This window comes from Sapajus apella, unplaced genomic scaffold (assembly GCF_009761245.1).
Source record: "Sapajus apella isolate SASKATOON/1434 unplaced genomic scaffold, GSC_monkey_1.0 scaffold15, whole genome shotgun sequence".
Classification (NCBI taxonomy): domain Eukaryota; kingdom Metazoa; phylum Chordata; class Mammalia; order Primates; family Cebidae; genus Sapajus; species Sapajus apella.
In genome coordinates, this window is record NW_022436955.1 from 26,724,452 (window position 1) to 26,744,593 (window position 20,142).

Here is a 20,142-nt window from a genome sequence, read left to right on the forward strand (position 1 = left end):
CAAGGGCAATGTGTCACATTAATAAAATGAGTTAAGATTATTTCCATTGTTTTTATTGCAACGAACACTGTATCTATGGTGGAACATACCACTTAAAATATCTTCCAACCATGCCTAACCTTTAGAGATCATCTGTTAAAAATAAACAATGCAGCTTACTGATACAAAAATCTTTGCTGGCTTATTTCCATGGAATCTCTGCAGAATTTTTTTTTTTTTTAAGCTTTGAACATCTCTGAGGTTCTTGAGACATACTTTCAAACTGCCTTCCAGGAAGATTGTTATCAAGTTGAGATTCTGCTAGAATGATCCCTGTGTTCATGTTCCTGCACCCTTGCAATCATCTGCTCTTATCTTTTCTTCTTCTGGGGGCAAATGCTGGCATGTTCTTTTTCATATGCATCTCAAGGCTTTCTGTGAGTCAAACACACACACAGTTCCTTTGACTGAACTTACAGTCATGTTTAGCTGGAGAGATGCCAGTGTTAAGCCTTGTACATCTCTGCTTGCATGCAGTGAGCCTCCAAAGATCATTTTACATTTCTAGTATCACAGCTATGTTCTATTACAAGATATTTGGGGTCAGGCATGGTGGCTCACACCTGTAATCCAAGCATTTTGGGAGGCCAAGGTAGGTGGATCACATGAGGTCAGGAGTTTGAGACCAGCCTAGGCAACACAGTGAAACCCCGTCTCTGCTAAAAATACAAATATTAGCTGGGAGTGGTGGTACACGCCTGTAACCCCAGCTACTCTGGAGGCCGAGATAGGAGAATTGCTTGAACCTGGGAGGCAGAGGTTGCAGTGAGCCAAGATCACACTACTGCACTCCAGCCTGCGTGACACAGTGAGACTCCATACATTTGAAATGAAAGGAATGAGATTCCTTTTTGTTTGTGACTTATTAACTGCTTCCTGTAGAAGTTTCTGAAGAGGTATTCCAGAGATAAGGGCAGTGGCGGCATCTATGCGGAAAAACATTTTAGCGCCCCAGAGAGGAAAATAATCATTCAGGTGGGAGATACCTGCAAAATAGAAACTGAGTCATATTATGTGAGAGATGTAGCTACTGTATGTTCTTTATTTTGTGTGATTTGAAACTTACAACTGAAAATTCCATGCACACACAATCCACTGATCAGATGTTGAACTATGTCATCTCAAAAAACCTCTGCATGTGTGTGTTTTGCCCTATTTGCATATTTTGCCCAAAGAAGAATCATCAGAGTTAAAGAGGTCATCAAAGTGTTTTCCGAATCATTTCTCTTCAGAATGACTCACAAGTCCACGGACTATGCATGTCATGCTTTGTTTCTGATTCCGTTGATCTAGATTTTGCATGTGTTGCTTGAATCATCTCATGTTACAAAGAATATTGGCTTTTAAGAGCCAGCTTCTGCATGTTGGCCTTCTCCCAAAAAAACCTTGTAGCACGTTTTGTTTTTCATCAGTACATCCCTTTGGGTAAGACCTCAGTGTCAGATTTTGTCGGACTAAACTGTGTCTTTCATGGCTGAAGATGAGAGGATGAGTAAAACGAAGGGCAAGGTGTTAATAGTTCGCCGTGAAGCTGAAGGCCAGCGTGTGTGCACGTGCTTTGTAATTTGGTTCATTACGTTCTTGCAGTTTTTAAGGGATTCTTTTTCAAAGCATTTCATGTACATTCAATTCCCATTATTATGGTGAATTAATTGGCTTGAAGAGTCATTGTTTTGCATATTGTGACTTGATGGCTCACATTCCTAGTGGATACCCCCCCACCCAATCCCCAACAGTATGGAAACAAGATAAAGGAACCCAGATGATGGGATGCCAGGAAGGGTAGCCAACAAGACCCTAAACCCAAGGCTAAAACTGCCTCCAACTTAGCTTCCCTTCTGGCTGCCATGGTTTTTCCCCACCTCCTCTTCCATTTCAGGAGTCGAGCCCCTTTTCTCCTCCCATCCTCAGGACTCAGAAGATCAGGGCTAACAACCTAGTGCCCATCTACCATGCCCCCTTGAAGTAGAGCAAATGTCCAGGCAGTATCTTAGTGTCTCCACCCGTGGATAAAGTATTTATGCTTTAAACAAATTAGAGGTGATTTGCATCCTCTGTCTCCCTTGCCATACTATTCACTGTTGTCACTTGAGAATTAAATTTATAAGAACACTTTTTTTTTTCTTTTCAGAAAGTCTTTAGTATTCCAGAAGGAACTATGTTGTAGCTAGGCCGATACTACAATATTTCCAAACCTTTAGTTTGTGGCAGGATGCTACAAAGTTGTTGTAAATAGATGCTCAGTGCCACAAAGGAAAACAGCACTGAGACAAAGGATCTTTCAGCAATGCTATTTTTACTTCCTGGACTGCAGGAAGGGTACCCTCACTAGCCATCATGCCACAAGAATACAATGAACAAAGGAAAGCACATAAATGTATCCCTTAAGCATTTGGGGTTGTCCTTACTGCTGTGTCTGATCTCCATTGGCTGGAGTGAGACCTTACAATTTAAACTAAAACCCATTTGGCTAATAGTGTAAAACTTTTCTAAACAGCTAAAAGCAGTGGAGAGCTGGGACATGCCTGTGAGCACATCCAGCACAGATATCTTGGTTAAAGTACAAGGACATAGAATGTACCATGTGCCTGTAAGCACGGCATGTCTAACAGCTACATAGTATAGGGCTTAACAAAGTTATTAGCACACTTATTCTTTAACAAGAAAAGAAACTTTAAAAAGGAATCTTTCTACCTCCCACAATAATATACAGATGCTCATTCTGTGGTTTAATGTGTAGTTTCATGTGTATTAAATAAAATATATAAGAGACTCATTAAGCTCCTCAATTCATGGATGATTTTGCCACAGATGAGGCAAGAGTAAAAGATAACAATCAATGTAAAGCAAAGCTACTAAGTAAATAGCTTAGTAAAGAGAATAAAACAAACAAAAATAATGTAGGGAGTCAATGCAAAAACATTCAACAAGTGTGAGCATAGTGAGGGAAACGTGAATGTTACAGTCGGTCCTATGTTTTAATTAGCCTGTTGATAAACCAGCTTTGGCACCGTGGACCAGTTATTTAAATTTCTGTGCTGCAATGAGTATTTCTTCAGATTATTTTGAGCCAAATGAGATCATGCAAAAAAGGCCAGACCTGTATTGGACACCAAATAAATATTAGTCCCCTTCTTATTAAAAAAAAAAAAGTAATCAGTTTAATGTACTTCGATGTTGTTTACCACTGGAATTCTTGTTCATCAATTAAGATTACAGAGTCTACCAGCCTATAGTCCATGGAGTCAGACCAACTGTCAGTTCTAATATGCCAGGGACAGAGAGAAAGGACAGATGGTCAGAGCTCAGGCCAAAACTTTGGATTCCAGTCTCTTAAAGAGGTATTGACTCTTCCAAAGAGGGCTCTCTGCAATCAATATCATATCAGGTGCCTATTTTATACCAGGCATTGGGTCCAGGGTTCAGAGTTTGCTAACGAGCTCCTGACCTCATGGGGCCAGACAGAGAGCTGGACATAAATTGAATCATCACACCAATAGGTAATGTTAAATGTGTACTCTGAATGAAGAGACCCCCTAAACAGGCTTATGTGGGAGCAACAAGGCTGTTTATTCACCCGGGTGCAAGTGGGCTGAGTCCAAAAAGAGTCAGCACGGGGAAGTGGGATAAGAGTTTGTTTTATAGGTTTGGGGTAGGTAGTGGAAAGTTACAGAGTTACAATTTAGGGCATCTTTTGCAAGCTGGGAGAAGGTCATAGGATCTGGAGTCAGGAGGCTGACCAAGGTCCGTAACAAAGTCCAATTGTCTTACCAGTTGAGGCAGGAATAAGGAACAATGGAAGAATGTCTCAAGTTAATGAGGTGCCTCAGGGGTTGATCATTCTTCCCCTTTTCATGGTTTTCCAGTTACTTTGGATTTTCTAGTTCCAAAAGGCCATCCAGAGGGATACGTGCAGGTCATGGGGGTCACCATGACTCAACTTAGGGTATGGCCTGTGGTGCACCCAGTTCAAAGAACCTTGCAGGCAATAACATATGGGAAGTATTACAAAGGAAGGGAACTGATGCCATGGGAGTATAAGCCAAGGACACCCTAGCTGAACTGGAGGAGTAAGAAAGGATTTTCTTGATATTTGGGTCGAGATCTGAAGGATGAATAGGGGCAGCAAGGAGGTATAGGTGGGAAACTCATGTTTGGTAGGAGGGTTGTATGTAAAAACACCTGTGGGAAAGAGTGATGAGCTGGAAGAACTGAAAAAAGATGATGCGTGTACCTGGATAATAAGGAGCAAGATGGATTCATTCCTTCTAACATGAAATGAGTTTGAGGACGTGAGCTAGAGCCAGATTATAGAAAGGCTTGTCAAAGCAAAGGCATTTGCTATTTTTCCTAAGAGTGACAAGAAACCATGGAAAGGTATCTAATATAGGGTGACATAAAGAAATAAAAATTGACAAAGACACCATGGAAGCCCTACAGAAAGGTATCCAATATAGAATTCAATCCAAGACTCCAAGCTATCCAATATAGAAAGGTGTCCAATATAGGGTGACATAAATAAATAAAAATCGACAGAGACACCCTGGAAGCCCTATAGAAAACAGACCATGGCAGGCAATCATGACTGGGCAGGAAACCTACAAGGTGGCTTGCCCAGTGGCCCTGGTGAGAAGTGACAGATGCTCACCTCTAGGAGTGATGAGGGGGATGGAGAGAAGAGGGGGCATTCAGGAAGGGAAATAATTGATGTGGGCAGGATGTGTTGATGGAATGGCTGGGGATAGAAGAGAAGGTTTCATCTGAGGAAGAGGATGACTTGTGAGTTTCTTCCTTGATCCCTGGGGGAGGGGCCATCCCCTGGACAATACTTGGAGCAAAATGATAAACACACAACTATACTTATCATACTTTCGGGTTGCTCAAAAATTCTTGCCTCCAATCATGTCAATCATATTTTAATTAAGTTACTATAACTGTAAAATAGTTTTGCCTTCTCTAGGAAAGGATGCAGCTGGCCCCCCTAAAAACGGGGGAGTAATATTTGGGTTCGAACTCAGACACTTTTGTGTATTGTTTTACTAATATGCACCAGGATCCTGGGAACTTGCCATGGTAGCCTGTTTTTATTTACTTATTTTATTATACTTTAAGTTCTGGGATACATTTGCAGAACATGCAGGTTTGTTACATAGGTATACGTGTGCCATGGTGTCAACCCATCATCTACATTAGGTATTTCTCCTAATGCTGTCCCTCCCCTGGCCCCCCACCCGGGCCCTGGTGTGTGATGTTCCCCTGCCTGTGGTGATTCCTCAAGGATCTAGAACCAGAAATACCATTTGAGCCAGCAATCCCATTACTGGGTATATATCCAAAGGATTATAAATCATTCTGCTATAAAGACACAGGCACACATGTGTTTATTGCAGCACTATTCATAATAGCAAAGAGTCGGAACTAACCGAAATGCCCATCGATAATAGACTGGCTAAAGAAAATGCAGCACATGTAGACCATGGAATACTATGCAACCATAAAAAGGGATGAGTTTATATCCTTTGCAGGGACATGGATGAAGCTGGAAACCATCATTCTCAGCAGATTAACAAAGGATCAGAAAAGCGAACACCACATGTTCTGAGTCATAAGTGGGAGTTGAACCAAGATGGGCTCTTATCAATAACAAAAAAACCAAGATACAGAGGTACATTCCTTGCTCGGAGCGAATCTGGTGTGTCAGCAGGATTTAATATCAGGCCTCCTTAATGCAGGTCGAGTGCTCTCTCCACCGTCCCTTAAAACCCTCCACTCAGGCTTTGGCAAATATCCCCCACCTCCATCGATCCTCCCCTCCACCATTCCTACCAATGCTGGTAGCATCTGCATCTCTCATCATCGGCTAAGCTTTCCAAAGTGTGGGCAGGAAACCACCAGCACCAGAATCTCTCCAATTGCTGGTTTAAACAGCTAAAGAATCTAAATTTTTACCCAGTTCCCTGGATGACACTTAGGCGCCCTAAATGATAAAGGCGAATGAGTGACCCCCGCCCCTAGGATTTTTCATCTCAATGGAGGAGAATAACTCTGTTGGGGTCCAATAATCACACCAAGGCTGAGGCAATGCAGAGCCCTCAATACTCATCACCATTCTCTGTGAGCTTTCCCATCTCTGGGACCTCTCCATTTTACTGTGTTTTCTGCAGCATTTCACTTTTCAATTAGTAAGCCCTTCTTCCTTTTTTGTATTTGACAGTGTCTCAAACAAGTGATCAAAAAAAATATGATTTTTAAGCATTAAGCATGCACAGTTGAAGATGAAGAGACTGGAAAAAATTGACATTTGTAGGAAATGTATGGGCATGTGTATACTTGTGCATGTGTATACTTGTGTGTGTGCTGTGTCTGCAGTATATGTATATATGTCTGCCTGCGTGTGTGTGTGTGTGTGTGTGTGTACGTGTGCACACTTCTCCAGATAGACCTACAGACAACATCTGTCTTCCTGGCCTGTGTACTTGGGGGTGAAGAATGAGTTCAACAGCCACACAGTGAAATTCCTAGCAGTTGGCAAGATTCAGTCTCCTGTTTGGAGCTTATTTATTTTCCTACAGCCGAACCTGGGAATACAGTTCCCAGATTCCACAAGATCCTTGAATTTCCATCTCCAACCTCTGTGTCTCAGCACAGCATCACTCAAACAGTAATGTGCACCAGAATTCCCCAGAAACAGTGTTAAAATGGATGGGTTTCCTCTGTAGGTTCTAGGCAGGACTGAGGAGCCTGCATTTCTAACCAGCTCCTGGGGGGATGCCAGTGCTGCTGGCTTGAAGACTGACCTTTGAATAGAACACAGAGCACAGACATTGGTCAGATGTGTAATTGCGTGGAGTTCAGGCTACCTACTATGGAATTAGTTATTAAATCCTGCAATATTGGACAACTGTTTCTAGCTGTAACTTATTGAATGCCCCTCTAGTCTGGCTCGACAGTGGACATTTTTTTATATAACACCTTATTATTTGCAAGCAGGTCAACCATTGAACCTAAGAATAGAAATTCTCATGTCTGAAAGGGTGGTCTTGAAATAGGCAGTGAGGGGCTGAATGGTTTCCATTTCCTTTGAGCAAGTATTTCATTACCTTCTGCCATGGCTACCTGTTTGTTTTTCTCACAGTAGGTTTCTACCAAGTGGCATCTCCGTTCCAACATAAAGAACAAATATCAGAATGCCTCCCTTTGAATGCGTTTGAGCTTGTTTTGTTTTTAGAACTCAAACACAGCCACTTGAATCTATCATGTAATTCAAAGGATACAAGCATTGTTCCAGTCTTTTCAAACTAAGGATTTGTGTGCTTTGGGTATTTCAATTAGGAAGAAAGAAGGCAGGCAAGAACGTTATTGAACATTTATTCTCTGATACTGGAGGACGTGCTGGAATTTAAGAGCCTGACTTCAGAAAGTTTGGCATTTGCTAACTGTGGGTCTGACCTTCATGTGAGAACAGTGATGAAAACTCATGGGAATGTCAGGTTTTGTTACAGTGTGTGATTAGGTGGATAAGGCTGTATTTACTAACAGCTTCCTCATGCATATCCATGTGCTTAATTTTCATCCACATCATTAATAAGATTATTTTAAAACTAGGCAAACCTCTCCATAAAACACATACATTTCCTATTATATATTTTATTTGGTCTACTATGATTTCCTCTGTTGGGGACAAGCATGATATACTTCTTTCTCATTTCCGACTTACCAGGGACTTACAGAAACAAAATGTCTTCATTCTTCACTTGGTTTAGATTGCTCTATGCAAAGAATCTTGCATGGACATAAGCCTTAACCTAATTCATTTGGAGCTGAGTGGAGTCCTAATTTTTTGACTTGATCTTATATCATTCCCCACTCTCAAATTAGTTCCAACCTCATTCCTACCTTAGAGTCTTTGCGTTGCTATTCCTGCTATCTAGAAATCATTTTCCATGTATTTTTGCATGGCTACCTCTTTCAACTTTCTTGTCATTTAAGTCTCAGCTGAAATATTCCCTCGGCAATAAAGTTTTCCCTGCATTTATCTCAAATAGGTGCCCCCGTCCCGCCGCGCCCCGCACACACACACTCACTCACTCTTTCTCAGTCATATTCTAACCCAGTACTGTGTCTCTGCAGTGATGGAGATGTTTTGCATCCATGGTGTCTAATATGGTAGCTGCTACACACATATGGCTATTGAGCACTCAGAACATTCCTAGTTTGACTGGAGTACTGAGTTTTTTTTATTTTAATAAATGTAAATTGCAATAGCCACATATGGCTAGCAGCTACAGTATTGGATAAGGAAGCTTTCTTATTCAAACCTGTCTCATATCCTTCACGGCCCTCATCTGTGACTGAAATTATCTTGTTCATATCTTTTTCTCTTGTTTATTATCTGTCTCTCCATGCTGGGGTATCTTTTCTGCTAACTGCTGGCTACTCAATGTTCAATATGGCTGACATGTAGTGGGTACTCAAATAATCTGTATTAAATTAACTTTAAGAAAATGCCACTTAGGCCAGGTGTGGTGGCTCACGCCTGTAATCCCAGCACCTTGGGAGGCTGAGGCGGGTGGATCATGAGGTCAAGAGATCCAGACCATCCTGGCCAACATGGTGAAATCCGTCTCTGCTAAAAATACAAAAATAAGCTGGGTGTGGTGGTGCACACCTGTAGTCCCAGCTACTCGGGAGGCTGAGGCAGGAGAATTGCTTGAACCTGGGAGACGGAGGTTGCAGTGAGCCGAGATTGTGCCACTGCACTCCACCCTGGCGCCTGGCGTTAGAGCGAGACTCTGTCTCAAAGAAAGGAAAAAGAAAGAAAAGAAGGAAGGAAGGAGGGAAGGAGGGAAGGAGGGAGGGAGGGAGGGAAGGAGGGAAGGAAGGAAGGAGGGAAGGAAGGAAGGAAATGCCACTTAATGGCGCTTTGCTGTTTTTAGAGACCATTCCAAACTCTTGGCTTCTGTTGATATTATTGTCCTCTGAAAAGTATGAGTCAAACTCTGAATAGTTTTGTATCATAAAATACCATTGGCTTGTCTGTTTGCATAATTGGTATTCTGAGATTCAGCTCCACACTTTGCTTTCATCCTAATCAATGTGTCCCCTTAGTTTCCTTCTTTCCATTGTGTTAAGATGGATCTTGTTGTCTGCCCTTCCCAGTTTCAGCATATTTGAATGTTTGGCAAATGTGAGTTCCGATTCTCTATCCTACTTGTAGCTTGTGATCCTGGCCAGGTCTTACAGAATGCAGAATCTTAACATTCAGATCCAAGATGTTTGGTATCTTTATGCATAGTTTTCTTTTTTGCGGGGTGTTGGAGGGTTGAGTTAAAGTCAAGTCCTTGGCTATTTTGGGAAGACGAAAAACCAGACCTACGTTATTACATAAAATTGCCCCAAAGCTTTATTTTGATTGATTTCCTTTGTTAGCAGTATTCTCATAATAGCTTTAAAAAAAACATAAAAGTATAAAATTTAACTCTCTGTGAGATCTCCGTTGTTTGTACAGATATTAGAAGGCTGTGTGCACTGAATTTTTTCTAATTATTTGCATTATTTTATCTGCCCAGAAATCAAGTGTGGATGTCTGCATTTGAACTTGGTAGTAAAAGGATGAAGTAATGATAAAGAAAAAATATTATCTACCCACACATTCCTGGTTTCATTTTGCTCACTGCCTTCAAATTCTGTCCATATTTGTGTGTCATATATGCATTATATACTTGTTATTTTGTATAATTTTACTCAATATTCTAAGATCAACAAGGTTTAAAAATTATTTTATGTAATTATTGCATTGTAACATGTTGTTACACAAACTAACTCAACTAATTCCCTTCCACTGGACATTAAGGCAGATGCCAGTATAATTTTACTATTAGAAATAGAAATGTGGCCAGGTGTGGTGGCTCACGCATGTAATCCCAGCACTTTGGGAGGCTGAGGTGGGCAGATCACCTGAGGTCAGGAGGTTGAGACCAGTCTGACCAACATGGTGAAACCCTGTCTCTGCTAAATACAAAAAATTAGCTATTCATGGTGATGTATGCGTGTAATCTCATCTACTTGGGAGGCTGAGGCAGGAGAATCGCTTGAACCTGGGAGGCAGAGGTTGCAGTGAGCCGAGATCGCACCATGCACTCCAGCCTGGGCAACAAGAGCCAAACTCCATCTAAAAAAAAAAAAAAAAAAAAAATAGAAACAACAATGCAGTGAATAGTTCCAAGTATGTAGTGCAAACTTACGTAGGATCAGGGGTGGTATAAAAATAGAACAAAGTATGAGTCTTTCATGATTTCTGTTGAATTTTGCCATGCTTTTGAAAAGGATTATATTGGTTTACAATATCATCAGGTGGAATGTGACCGTACTGATTTATAACAAGAATGTTTGTCTTTCATTTTCCTGATTTGAACTACCTTTGACAATAGTATTGATAATAACTGTAGCAACAATAGCAGCGGCTAATATTCTTGAGATATATGCCTTGTATTAAATGCTTTAGAAATACTGTTTATAGTAGTTAAAAATGTGAGCTCTGGAGGCAGACTTTCCAAGGTCAAATCTGTACTCCAGCGTTTATGCTCTTTTTGCTTTCATTCTCTCCTCTGTAAAAGGATCCAGAGGGTTTATTATAAGAAGCAAGTGAGTTAATATAGTATAGAGCCTAAGTAAACACTGGATAAGTGTTTGTTTTTATCCTAATAAGTGTTTTTATTAACCCCATTTATAGATGAGAAAACTGAGCTCCGGTGTCTTGCTCAAGGTCACACAGATAGGAAAGAGTTGTACTAGGATTCCAAATACTAATGCCCTTTTCTCACCAAAATATTCCTATTTAGCGATCACCACTTATATCCAAGAAGTATTACTGCTATGGCTGAGTTAAATCAAGGCTGAATTAAGCACAGAAAATTAACACATAAGGTTCCTGCGGTTCACTGGAAATGCCATGGCATAATTCTTTGTTTCCAAGACAAACAAAAAAAGCTGTCTTTTTTTTTTTTTTTAATGCTGCCTTCTTGATTGAGATCTGAAAGTAGTTCCCTATGGAAGTGATTCATGGATTTTGAAATCCCCCGAGATTGTCAAGAGCCTGGTGGGCAGGAATCCCAAGGTGTCTTTCAGGGTCCCTGCAAATTCTGAGTTCCTAGCCTGAGGAAAGCCCCCTACAAATACTGACCTGACTTTCTCCTAGAAAATTGCCATAAACACTTTTGGTTATCTCTTAATGTACTTGGTTCATAACTGCTTAGTCCATTCTTTTTATTAGCATAACATTATTTTTAAGCACAATGATGTTGGGAATACATAAATGATATAAGCCTAATTTCTTGGCTATGGCTGTTTATGTTTGGGGGTGTTTGTTTTGTTTTTAACTTTCTTTGCGGATTTGATGAATTAATTGTAAATTTCCTAAGGGGGCTCTAATGTGAACTGATCTTTGCCTTTTATTCTGGAATGTTTCGTTTCTATTCTAGTCCCAGTGACTATCCATTGAGACCACAGTTTCAATATTGCCAAGGGCTCATTAAATTGCTGATGTAACCTACTTTCTCTAGAGAACCTTATTTCAATTTTCATCATGAATTAACATCTCCTTTCTCCCCCAATCTCTTTGTTTAAATAGCTATTTGTGGAGACCACTGATGCCAATGGCAAAACTCTCGAGGGGCCGGTGCCTCTGGAAGTCATCGTGATTGATCAGAATGACAACAGACCAATCTTTCGAGAAGGCCCCTACATTGGCCACGTCATGGAAGGGTCACCCACAGGTATGTCATGGTGATTTATCTTTAGCATAATGGCTCGGAAAGAGGGACACTGTGATCTTTGTGGATTCTAGGGACTGTTGTGTGGCTATTGACTTGTCAGCTTGTATCAACATTGACATGTTACTTTCCTGCATAGAAGCCAGGTTGGAAAGCTAAAGTGCAAAACTCGACCAAGGTGTTGCAAGCTATGAAAATCTCTTTCGTTGTCTCTGAAGGTGATCCTCCAAGAATGGCTGCCATCTAAGTCTCTAAGGCATGGCTGATGTTGGGCACCATGTAAATATCCAGCTTACCTTTGTGAAGGTCCCAGGGGGAACTTTGTGCTATAGCAGGGCTTTGATGACAATTGGGTCCTCATTACAAACTCCTCAGTTATTTCTTTTCATAGCGGCCTTTTAATAAGAGCTATTTCAGTAAAAGAGGTCGGACTTTTTCCCTTCCCTTAGAAGATGTGCATGAAGAAAGCTTTTGTCTTCAGTCAGAGGACCAAAAGGAAGATATTTGATATCTCTCTCCAGAAATGCATGTACCTGCCATTATAGAAGTCACTCAAGGTTACCATAGAGCTCCCCTATCTTTCCCCATGTTTAACCTTTCTACCAGGGAAGTTTCTAGAATTTAGAGCTTCCTTTTTTGGCCCAATGTGTACTGATTAAAGTATTTCATAGCCAGCAGCGGAAGTCAGTCCTGCGTATAATGCTTGAGAAAATGAAGAATAAAGCGGAAAAATTCCTATTCGGCTGGACTTTGATTTTCAGCCCTAAAATACACTAGAGTGAAAGAAACACCGTATTAGGAGTGTCATGTTGCTGTGCCTAGATGATGTCCAAATAAGAAAAATAGTGATTCGTCAGACCAGACAGGAGATGAGAGCTGCTTTGACTATTTTTTCTCCCTTTGCTGAATTGATAGGATGTATCAGTGACATGTAGATACATGAGGCTCTGGAAATGTTGCCATGGTAACCTTCCCAGACAACCAGGTGAATAATTGCATGCAAGATGGCTAAAACCTCCCATCAATTTCAAGGAACTGGGTCTTTAGGTACCGCATCAGATCCCCCAAGGGCAAGAGCAACCCTCTTCCTTCCCAGCTTTGAATACACTCTGTAAAAGTGAGAGTGAATTCACTGTGTGTGTGCCGGAGGGTGTTTGGGGAAGTGTTGGAGGCAGAGGAGCAATGATAGGTCTAGAGAAAAGGAGAGACTGCAGGAGACGGGAGGTCAGGTCACTTCAGGGCAGTCCATGTGGCCGCTGTCTGTGAGCAGCTTTTGATGGAAAGATGGCTTCTGGTGAGAGACACCCTAGAATTTGGGTTTGATATTTACAGAAATCTTCTTAAACAAGCTGATGTGCAGAACACGTTAGGAGAACCAATGAGGAAAGCGACTGAAGAGGCCAAGGTTTGAGCAGAATAGAAAAATGATTCCCAGTTGCTGTCTGTGGTACCCGGGTCCCGTGAGTGAGTGACTAGAATTCAGATGGGCTGGATAAGTGTTCTAAATGTAAATCAAGTGGTCACATTCGGTGTGGCTGTGAGCTCACATGTCTTTGTATATTGTGTGCATATACGATAAGACAATATCCAGTTTTCCTCCCACTGTGCCCGTCCTTAAAGTTTCGAAAAGAGTTTCAGATTTTATTGCTGTATATACATGTAATATTTTTTGAAGAAGGATAGAATTCTTTATGCACACTGCATTTTTAAATCACAAAGTTTTTCAGTTAAGGACAGGCACTTCTCCAGCAAAACATAAGCCACCTCAAATGTCTATTTATGATTGGTATTATCCTATAAAAAATACATAAAGGCTCAGGTGTCTGTATGGATTCATTGTATTCTTTTTCAGCACCGTCTGGGTTGGACTATAGAGCAGGAATTGAAATAGAATCAGTCAGATTTTGGATCAAGAATGTGGAAATATTACAAAAAAGTTTCAAACAAAAAGTCACTTAGATTACTTAGCACCCTGTAAGAGAGTTGCAGCATCCGCGAGGACAGTGGGAATCTGAGGAAGAAGATGGTGTTCTCTTTCCAACCTCTTCCCTCTTCTTCAACTTAAATCATTTACAGGTAGTAACAGCAAACCCTGACTGGCTATAAAAATGATTGTCTTGGCCAGGTGCAGTGGCTCATGCCTGTAATCCCAACACTTTGGGAGGCCAAGGTGGGTGGATCACCTGAGGTCAGGAGTTTGAGACCAGCCTGACCAACATGGAGAAACCCTATCTCTACTAAAAATACAAAATTAGCCCGGTGTGCTGGTGCATGCCTGTAATCCTAGCTACTCAGGAGGCTGACGCAGGAGAATCGGTTGTACCTGGGAGGCTTGCAATCTCAGCAGTTAGGGAGGTTGCAGTGAGCTAAGATGGTGCCACTGCACTCCAGCCTGGGCAGCAAGAGCAAAACTCTACTTACAAAAAAGAAAAGAAAAGAAAAAAAATCGTCTCTTCTATTTCCATCATGCTCTGCTCATCTGTGGCTTGTAGGATCCCATGTGCTGTAGAAATTATTCGGAATCCATTGGGAGTGAGGGTGTGGGTGGGGGGCTGACTGTGTAAAAAGTTCCATGACTTTTCCCGGTTCTCACAAATAAAAGCTGGGGGTCAGTGCTTGGGAGTCAACCTGCATAACTCACCTTCAAATCTTGGGCTCCTTCAATAGTCCCACCAAATTCATGATGAAAACAGCCGTCGGGTGTCACAGCACTGAGTTGAGCACTTATTGTGTGTCAGGAGCCGTATATGTGCATCATTTCATTCACTATCCCACCTCCTGCCCTGAGAGGTAGACAGCACCATCCCCATCTTACAGATGAGAAAACTGAACATCAGAGAGGCTTAGGAACTTGCCAAAGTTAAATGGCTAGGGGAAGAGACACAATTAGTGTCTGTGTCTCTGGCTCCAAAGTTTGGTGAATGGTTGCTTACTCAGTTGATAAGAGGCTGCCACTTCTGCCTCAAGTCTCTGCGAATTTTGACCAGATCTGCACTGGCATCCTGCTCAAAAGACTAGTCCACTTCTGTCCACAGTAGCCTACATTTGTTGTTAGGCCTTGTGTGAGCTACAAGAAACCCAAGAGCTGGCCCAGCGCAGTGGCTCATGCCTGTAATCCCAGCACTTTTGGCTGTCAAGGTGGGCAGATCACAAGTTCAGGAGTTCAAGGCCAGCCTGGCTAACACGGTGAAATGCTATCTCTACTAAAAATGCAAAAAGTAGATGGCCATGGTGGTGTGCACCTGTAATCCCAGCTACTCAGGAGGCTGAGGCAGGGGAATTGCTTGAACCCAGGAGGTGGAGGTTGCAGTGAGCCGAGATCAGGCTGCACTGCAGCCTGGGTGACAGAGCAAGACTCTGTCTCAGAAAGAAAAGCGGGGGGACCCAAAGCCACCTGGCCCATTGGGTCTGCTCTCCTGCTTCCGTGTTTTGTACCATAGACTCTTTGCAGGCCCAGCTGGGGGAAGTATTTGTGCAGTTCTATCAGATGAACTGATTTAGAGCCTGACAGAAAATGACTAGTTCTTCTGACGAAATAGCCGGGCTCGTTGAGTCACCTCTAGGGTTCAACAGAGTTGAATGTTGAGGCCCTTATCATTCACTCACATCACTTTTTTCTGAGTCTACATAACCAAAGACAGCTTCGTGGGCATAGCTTTTGCGGCCTTACACAGCCCAGTGCACAGAAGGGTTCCATGCTCAGAAAGGCCTGGGGCTTAGTTTAATGTTCTGCTGTCACCATCTTGAAATTCTTAATAACTGTCGAACAAGGAGTCTGCATTTTCATTTTACACTGAGCCCCACAAATTATGTGGCTGTTCCTGCTCTCAGCGTTGTAGCCGAGAGCTGTGTTGGATGCTCTGCTCAGCTGTGTAACACGGTGAGACTTCGGACAAGTTACTGAACCTTCTAGAAGCCTCTGCAAATGGGGATAGAATAAAACAGTACCTACCTTAGAGAAGGATATGTGAGGATTCAGTAAGACAGTGTGCTTCACCCAGTGCTTAGGAAATAATAAATGTGTAAGGAATGCCTTTGTATTGTTAATACTGCAATTACTATTTTTATTCGGGCAGTGTACCCTTTAGCAAAGGTAAAGCAAAGAGGCACATGAGTTGTGTGAAGATAAATCCATCTTCCAACAAACCACGCGTCATTGTTGTGTCCCTGTGTGTTCGAATGCCCTCAGCACCAATCTATCACAAAGGAAGGTCACCCGTATTTATCTGTATGTGCAGACAGGACGCCACTCTGGGCAGCTCGGTGTTAAACTCCAGGGTATTGTTTTGGCAAATCATTCCTGGATGAAGGAAGATCAACAGAAAATAACGGTCTTTGACTTTGCAGATCATGAGCTGTTCCTTTTGCAGAGCCACAGGCATTGATTTATGAGGCCCAAGCCAAGGCTCTGGCTGCTCCATGGGGACGACCAGATCCCTGTGTGAGTCTCATGTTTTCTGATGCCCAGGACCTGGTGTTTAGGAGTAGTTGTTCATGAGTAGGAAGTAGAGGGTTAGAACTCTTGAAATTCCTGGAGGGCACTAATTCCAAGGCCCCGTCATACCTTGTGGGCATCAATTCATGGGTTTTGCTCCCTGTAGTTTCCTGGGCACCTTTGAGAAAGGCTCACCATGAGGGATGGCATGTCGAGCTCCCAGAGAAGCAGGCCCTGAGATGAAGAGTGAGGCATGTGGTTTACCTGAGAGGTGCAGGGACAGATACCAGGTAAGGAGAGGTATAGAAAAGGAAGTCAGGCAACTTGAGGTGCATTATTAAGCCAGCTCCCCGAGTGACCAATTGCAATGTGATCCTTTTGAGGGAGCTCTAGGAAATGATGTTAAACACATACATTAGAGTTTACCCAGCTGAGGGGCAGGTGGCTGGGATATCTACTCCCCCAAGCTTGATGATAAGACCTTGGTTCAAAGCTGTCTGCAAGCAGGCCTTTAATTTTCAGGCTCATGCAGCCAGCCGTGCACAAGGGCAGCCTGGGATCCATCAGCTCCAATATCCTGTCCTCTTGAGGTCTTGGCCTTCCAGCAAGATCAGGAGCTGGCTATAGGCTGTATTATTCCTCCTGGCTTTTAGCCACCCCAAATGGCAGCCAGGGCAGCTGGGAGAATGGCAGCCCCCACCCTGGAAAGGTGGGGCAGCTTTGAGAAAGATAGGTGGTGAGAGGTCATGGAAGGAAAGAATTAGCTCCCACACTGCATGGCTGAGAAAGATGAATGTGACATTCACGTAGAGGTGCACGTTCTGAGTCACGGAAGATGCACATTGTCTGATCCTTCTGCTTGAGGTTGTTGAAGACAAGCAGAGATTAGCAGTTACATCCTCCTTGCCTAACTTCTGAAAGCCCAGCCACTTTCCCTCCCTCACTGTTCTCTCTTGCTCCCTTTCATTTTTTTTCTCCAGTTAGCTTATCAAGCATGTCCTCTGCGCTGGTGCTATTCTGAGCTCTACACGTGCAGCCGTGGACCTGGCAGGTGCTGCTTGTTCCCTCCTGGCGTTCATAGCTGAGGAGGGAGGACAACAACAAATAAATAAGAAAGAAAACCGTGGCAAGTGCTACAACATAGCTGTACGGGACGCTCATCTCAGGGGGCCCAAACCCAGCCTTGTGGTGAGCGGAGGCCACTCTGAAGAGATGATGTAGGGAGTTTTTATCTTTTATTTTTCCTCCGGGATCCACCTGAGTTTCTTTTCAAGACACAGTTCCTTTAATTTTTAAACGTGTTCAGCCATTCCAGACATAAGAAAAAAACAGCTGATCAAGCAGCCTTTGGGACCAATGGCTATCATGAGAGCTCAGCTTTGCTTGGAAGTTACTATTTTCCAAAACAGCTTGAGCTAAATAAAGAGGGCTAGGATATTTGATAGTTGATATTTGACACCTGGGTCAGCAGACAGTCTTCAGGTTGTTGCTATAGGCTGGTAGCAAAGTACCTTTTCTGGTTACCTCTTTACTTGTGGCAGTAACTGTGATGTGGCTTTTCAACCCACCAACTGTCAGGTTTTCTTTTGCTGGCATTTTCAGACTTTCACGCTGTAGGCTTCTCCATTCTCAACTTCCCCAACCAATCCTGTGTGCTTCTGGATTATCAGGCATGTGACTATTTAATCTTTTTTCTTAGGTAGATATATTTTTAAAAATAAAGCAATTCTGTTCTTTTCAAGTGAAGGAAAATGCAATGACTCCCCAGTCCCACCATCCAGAGATAGCCACATTTGATATTTTGGTGAGCACAGTTCTGGGGTTCTCTCCAGACATCTCTACACAGAGAGGTGCAGGTGCACAGTTTTACAGAATGGGAGCTCTATGCGCTTTTCTGTAAATCTCTCTCTTCACTCCTCAGGGTACTATGGACATTTTTATAAATCAGTAACCATCAAGCTACATCATTGTTTCAAACAGCTAGAGCCTAGATCTACCATTGTCTCCTTAACCAATTTCCTATTGATTTAAGTTGTTTTCATTTTCCTACACTTGTATCAGTTCTGCAGAGGAGAGCTCATCTCTTCCCATGTTTGTGACAGTTTCTTTAGGATACATTTACATGGTGGGATTGATGAGACAGCAGATATGCCTTGTTATGTTTTGGTCCCTATTCAGGTGATGCTCCTAATCAGAGGATTTTAGTCTGTATCTTGGTTAAGCTTGTTGATGTAGCAGGATACAATAGTCTTTCTTTTCACTCACAAACATACTGATGGATATTTTTGTTTGTTTGTTTCTCTGGATTACACTCAGCAGCTACAAGTTTTTGTGGTCATTTCACTAGCTGTTTTGTAGATTGTGAATGGCTTTGCTGTAGAATCCTCACTGGATATTGTGGTCGAGGCAGAGGAATGCAGTGATTGAGAATGGCCCCTTTCCTCAAGTCAGCACTGGAGTTTTAGCCAAGGAGCACTGCCCAGGGATGGTATTGTTAGCTTGCTGCAGAACCTTTGAGACTGGAGGAGACAGCGCTTGAATTACGGTGCAATTCACTTCAGTGCAGGTGACCATAAAACAAATTTTATGAAAGAGTTGCATAATCCAATCAGAGAACATTTCCCAGAGGGAAAATTTAGAAATAAATGGTACGGAAAGTATTATCTGAACTTGGCTAGCTATTGACTCCACCTAGTCATTCAAGAGAAAAGGGAATGCTTATATGCTGTTAGTGGAAATGTAAACTAGTACAACCATATGGAAAGCCGTATGAATATTTCTCAAGAAACTAAAAATAGACCTACCATTTAATCTAGCAGTCCTCCTGCTGGGTATCTACAAAAAGAAAAAGAAGCCATCCTATCAAAAAGATGCCTGCACTCATGTAGTTATCACCATATATGTTTATCACCATGCTGTACATACATGCATACACACACATGCACAATGGAATACTCTTTAGCCATACAAGAGTATAAAATCATGGCTTTGGCAACAATATGGATAGAACTGGAGGCCACTGTATTAGGTGAAATAGAAAGTCAAATACTGCATGCTCTCACTCACAAGTCAGAGATAAATCATGTACGCATGGACACGGGGTGTGCAATAATAGACACTGGAGACTCAGAAGGGTGGAAGCGTGGCAAGGGCATCAGGTATGAGAAATTAATGAGTGCAATTTATGTTACCCAGGTGATAGTTATACTAAAAGCGAAGACTCCACCACTGTGTTACATGTCCATGTAACAAACCTGCACTTATACCCGTCAAATGTATACACATAAAGAAAAAAGAAACTGAATCTTTGCCAAGTTGCTCCTATGTCTGAAGGTCTTCCAGTGATGTCTCACATGGGCTTAGAACCAAGGCAGCCAGCTCCTTTGTCACAGCCATTAGGATTTCTCTCCTCCATATCCCAGCCCCACCCTGATGGGCACCATTGCACTTATTAGGGCTGTTGGCTGCTGGCTCACTGGAGCTGGATACTTTATCTTCTGGGACAGAAGAGAATGCCTGAACCCCTTTATTCTGGTAGAAAAGTACCTAGCCAACAGAACTGTATGTTTCATCTTTAATATGGATAACTGTGAAAACAACTCTTCATTTTTACTCATAGCTCTCTCCCTCCCCTTAAATTCGCACATGTGTCTCTGGGGCTAGAGATCAACTCAAGAGACGGACACCCCATTGTTTGCTGAAACACTCTCCTCTCTAACCGTGACGTCTTACTCCTGGACTTGCCCATGTATCTGCCTCTCCTCTGCTCATCCCCCATGCTCCTGACATTCATATTAGACCTTCGTACTCTGGGTGAACTGGAGATATGATGCCTTTGGGCTCCCTTTGATTACTTCCTTGTAAAAATAAATGCTGAATAGCCCTGCCCACTATATA

The 20,142-nt window shown here is 42.4% G+C and overlaps 1 protein-coding gene across 3 annotated transcripts in view; it reads left to right on the forward strand.

Annotated features, from left to right (window-relative positions):
* CDH13 (cadherin 13) overlaps positions 1–20,142 on the forward strand; it is a 1,241,014-nt gene that overhangs the window by 775,677 nt on the left and 445,195 nt on the right. For all 3 annotated transcript variants that reach the window (XM_032283885.1, XM_032283883.1, XM_032283884.1), the window contains exon 6: positions 11,669–11,813. In XM_032283885.1, coding sequence (XP_032139776.1) covers positions 11,669–11,813 — 145 coding nt within the window. The remainder of the gene's footprint in view (positions 1–11,668; positions 11,814–20,142) is intronic.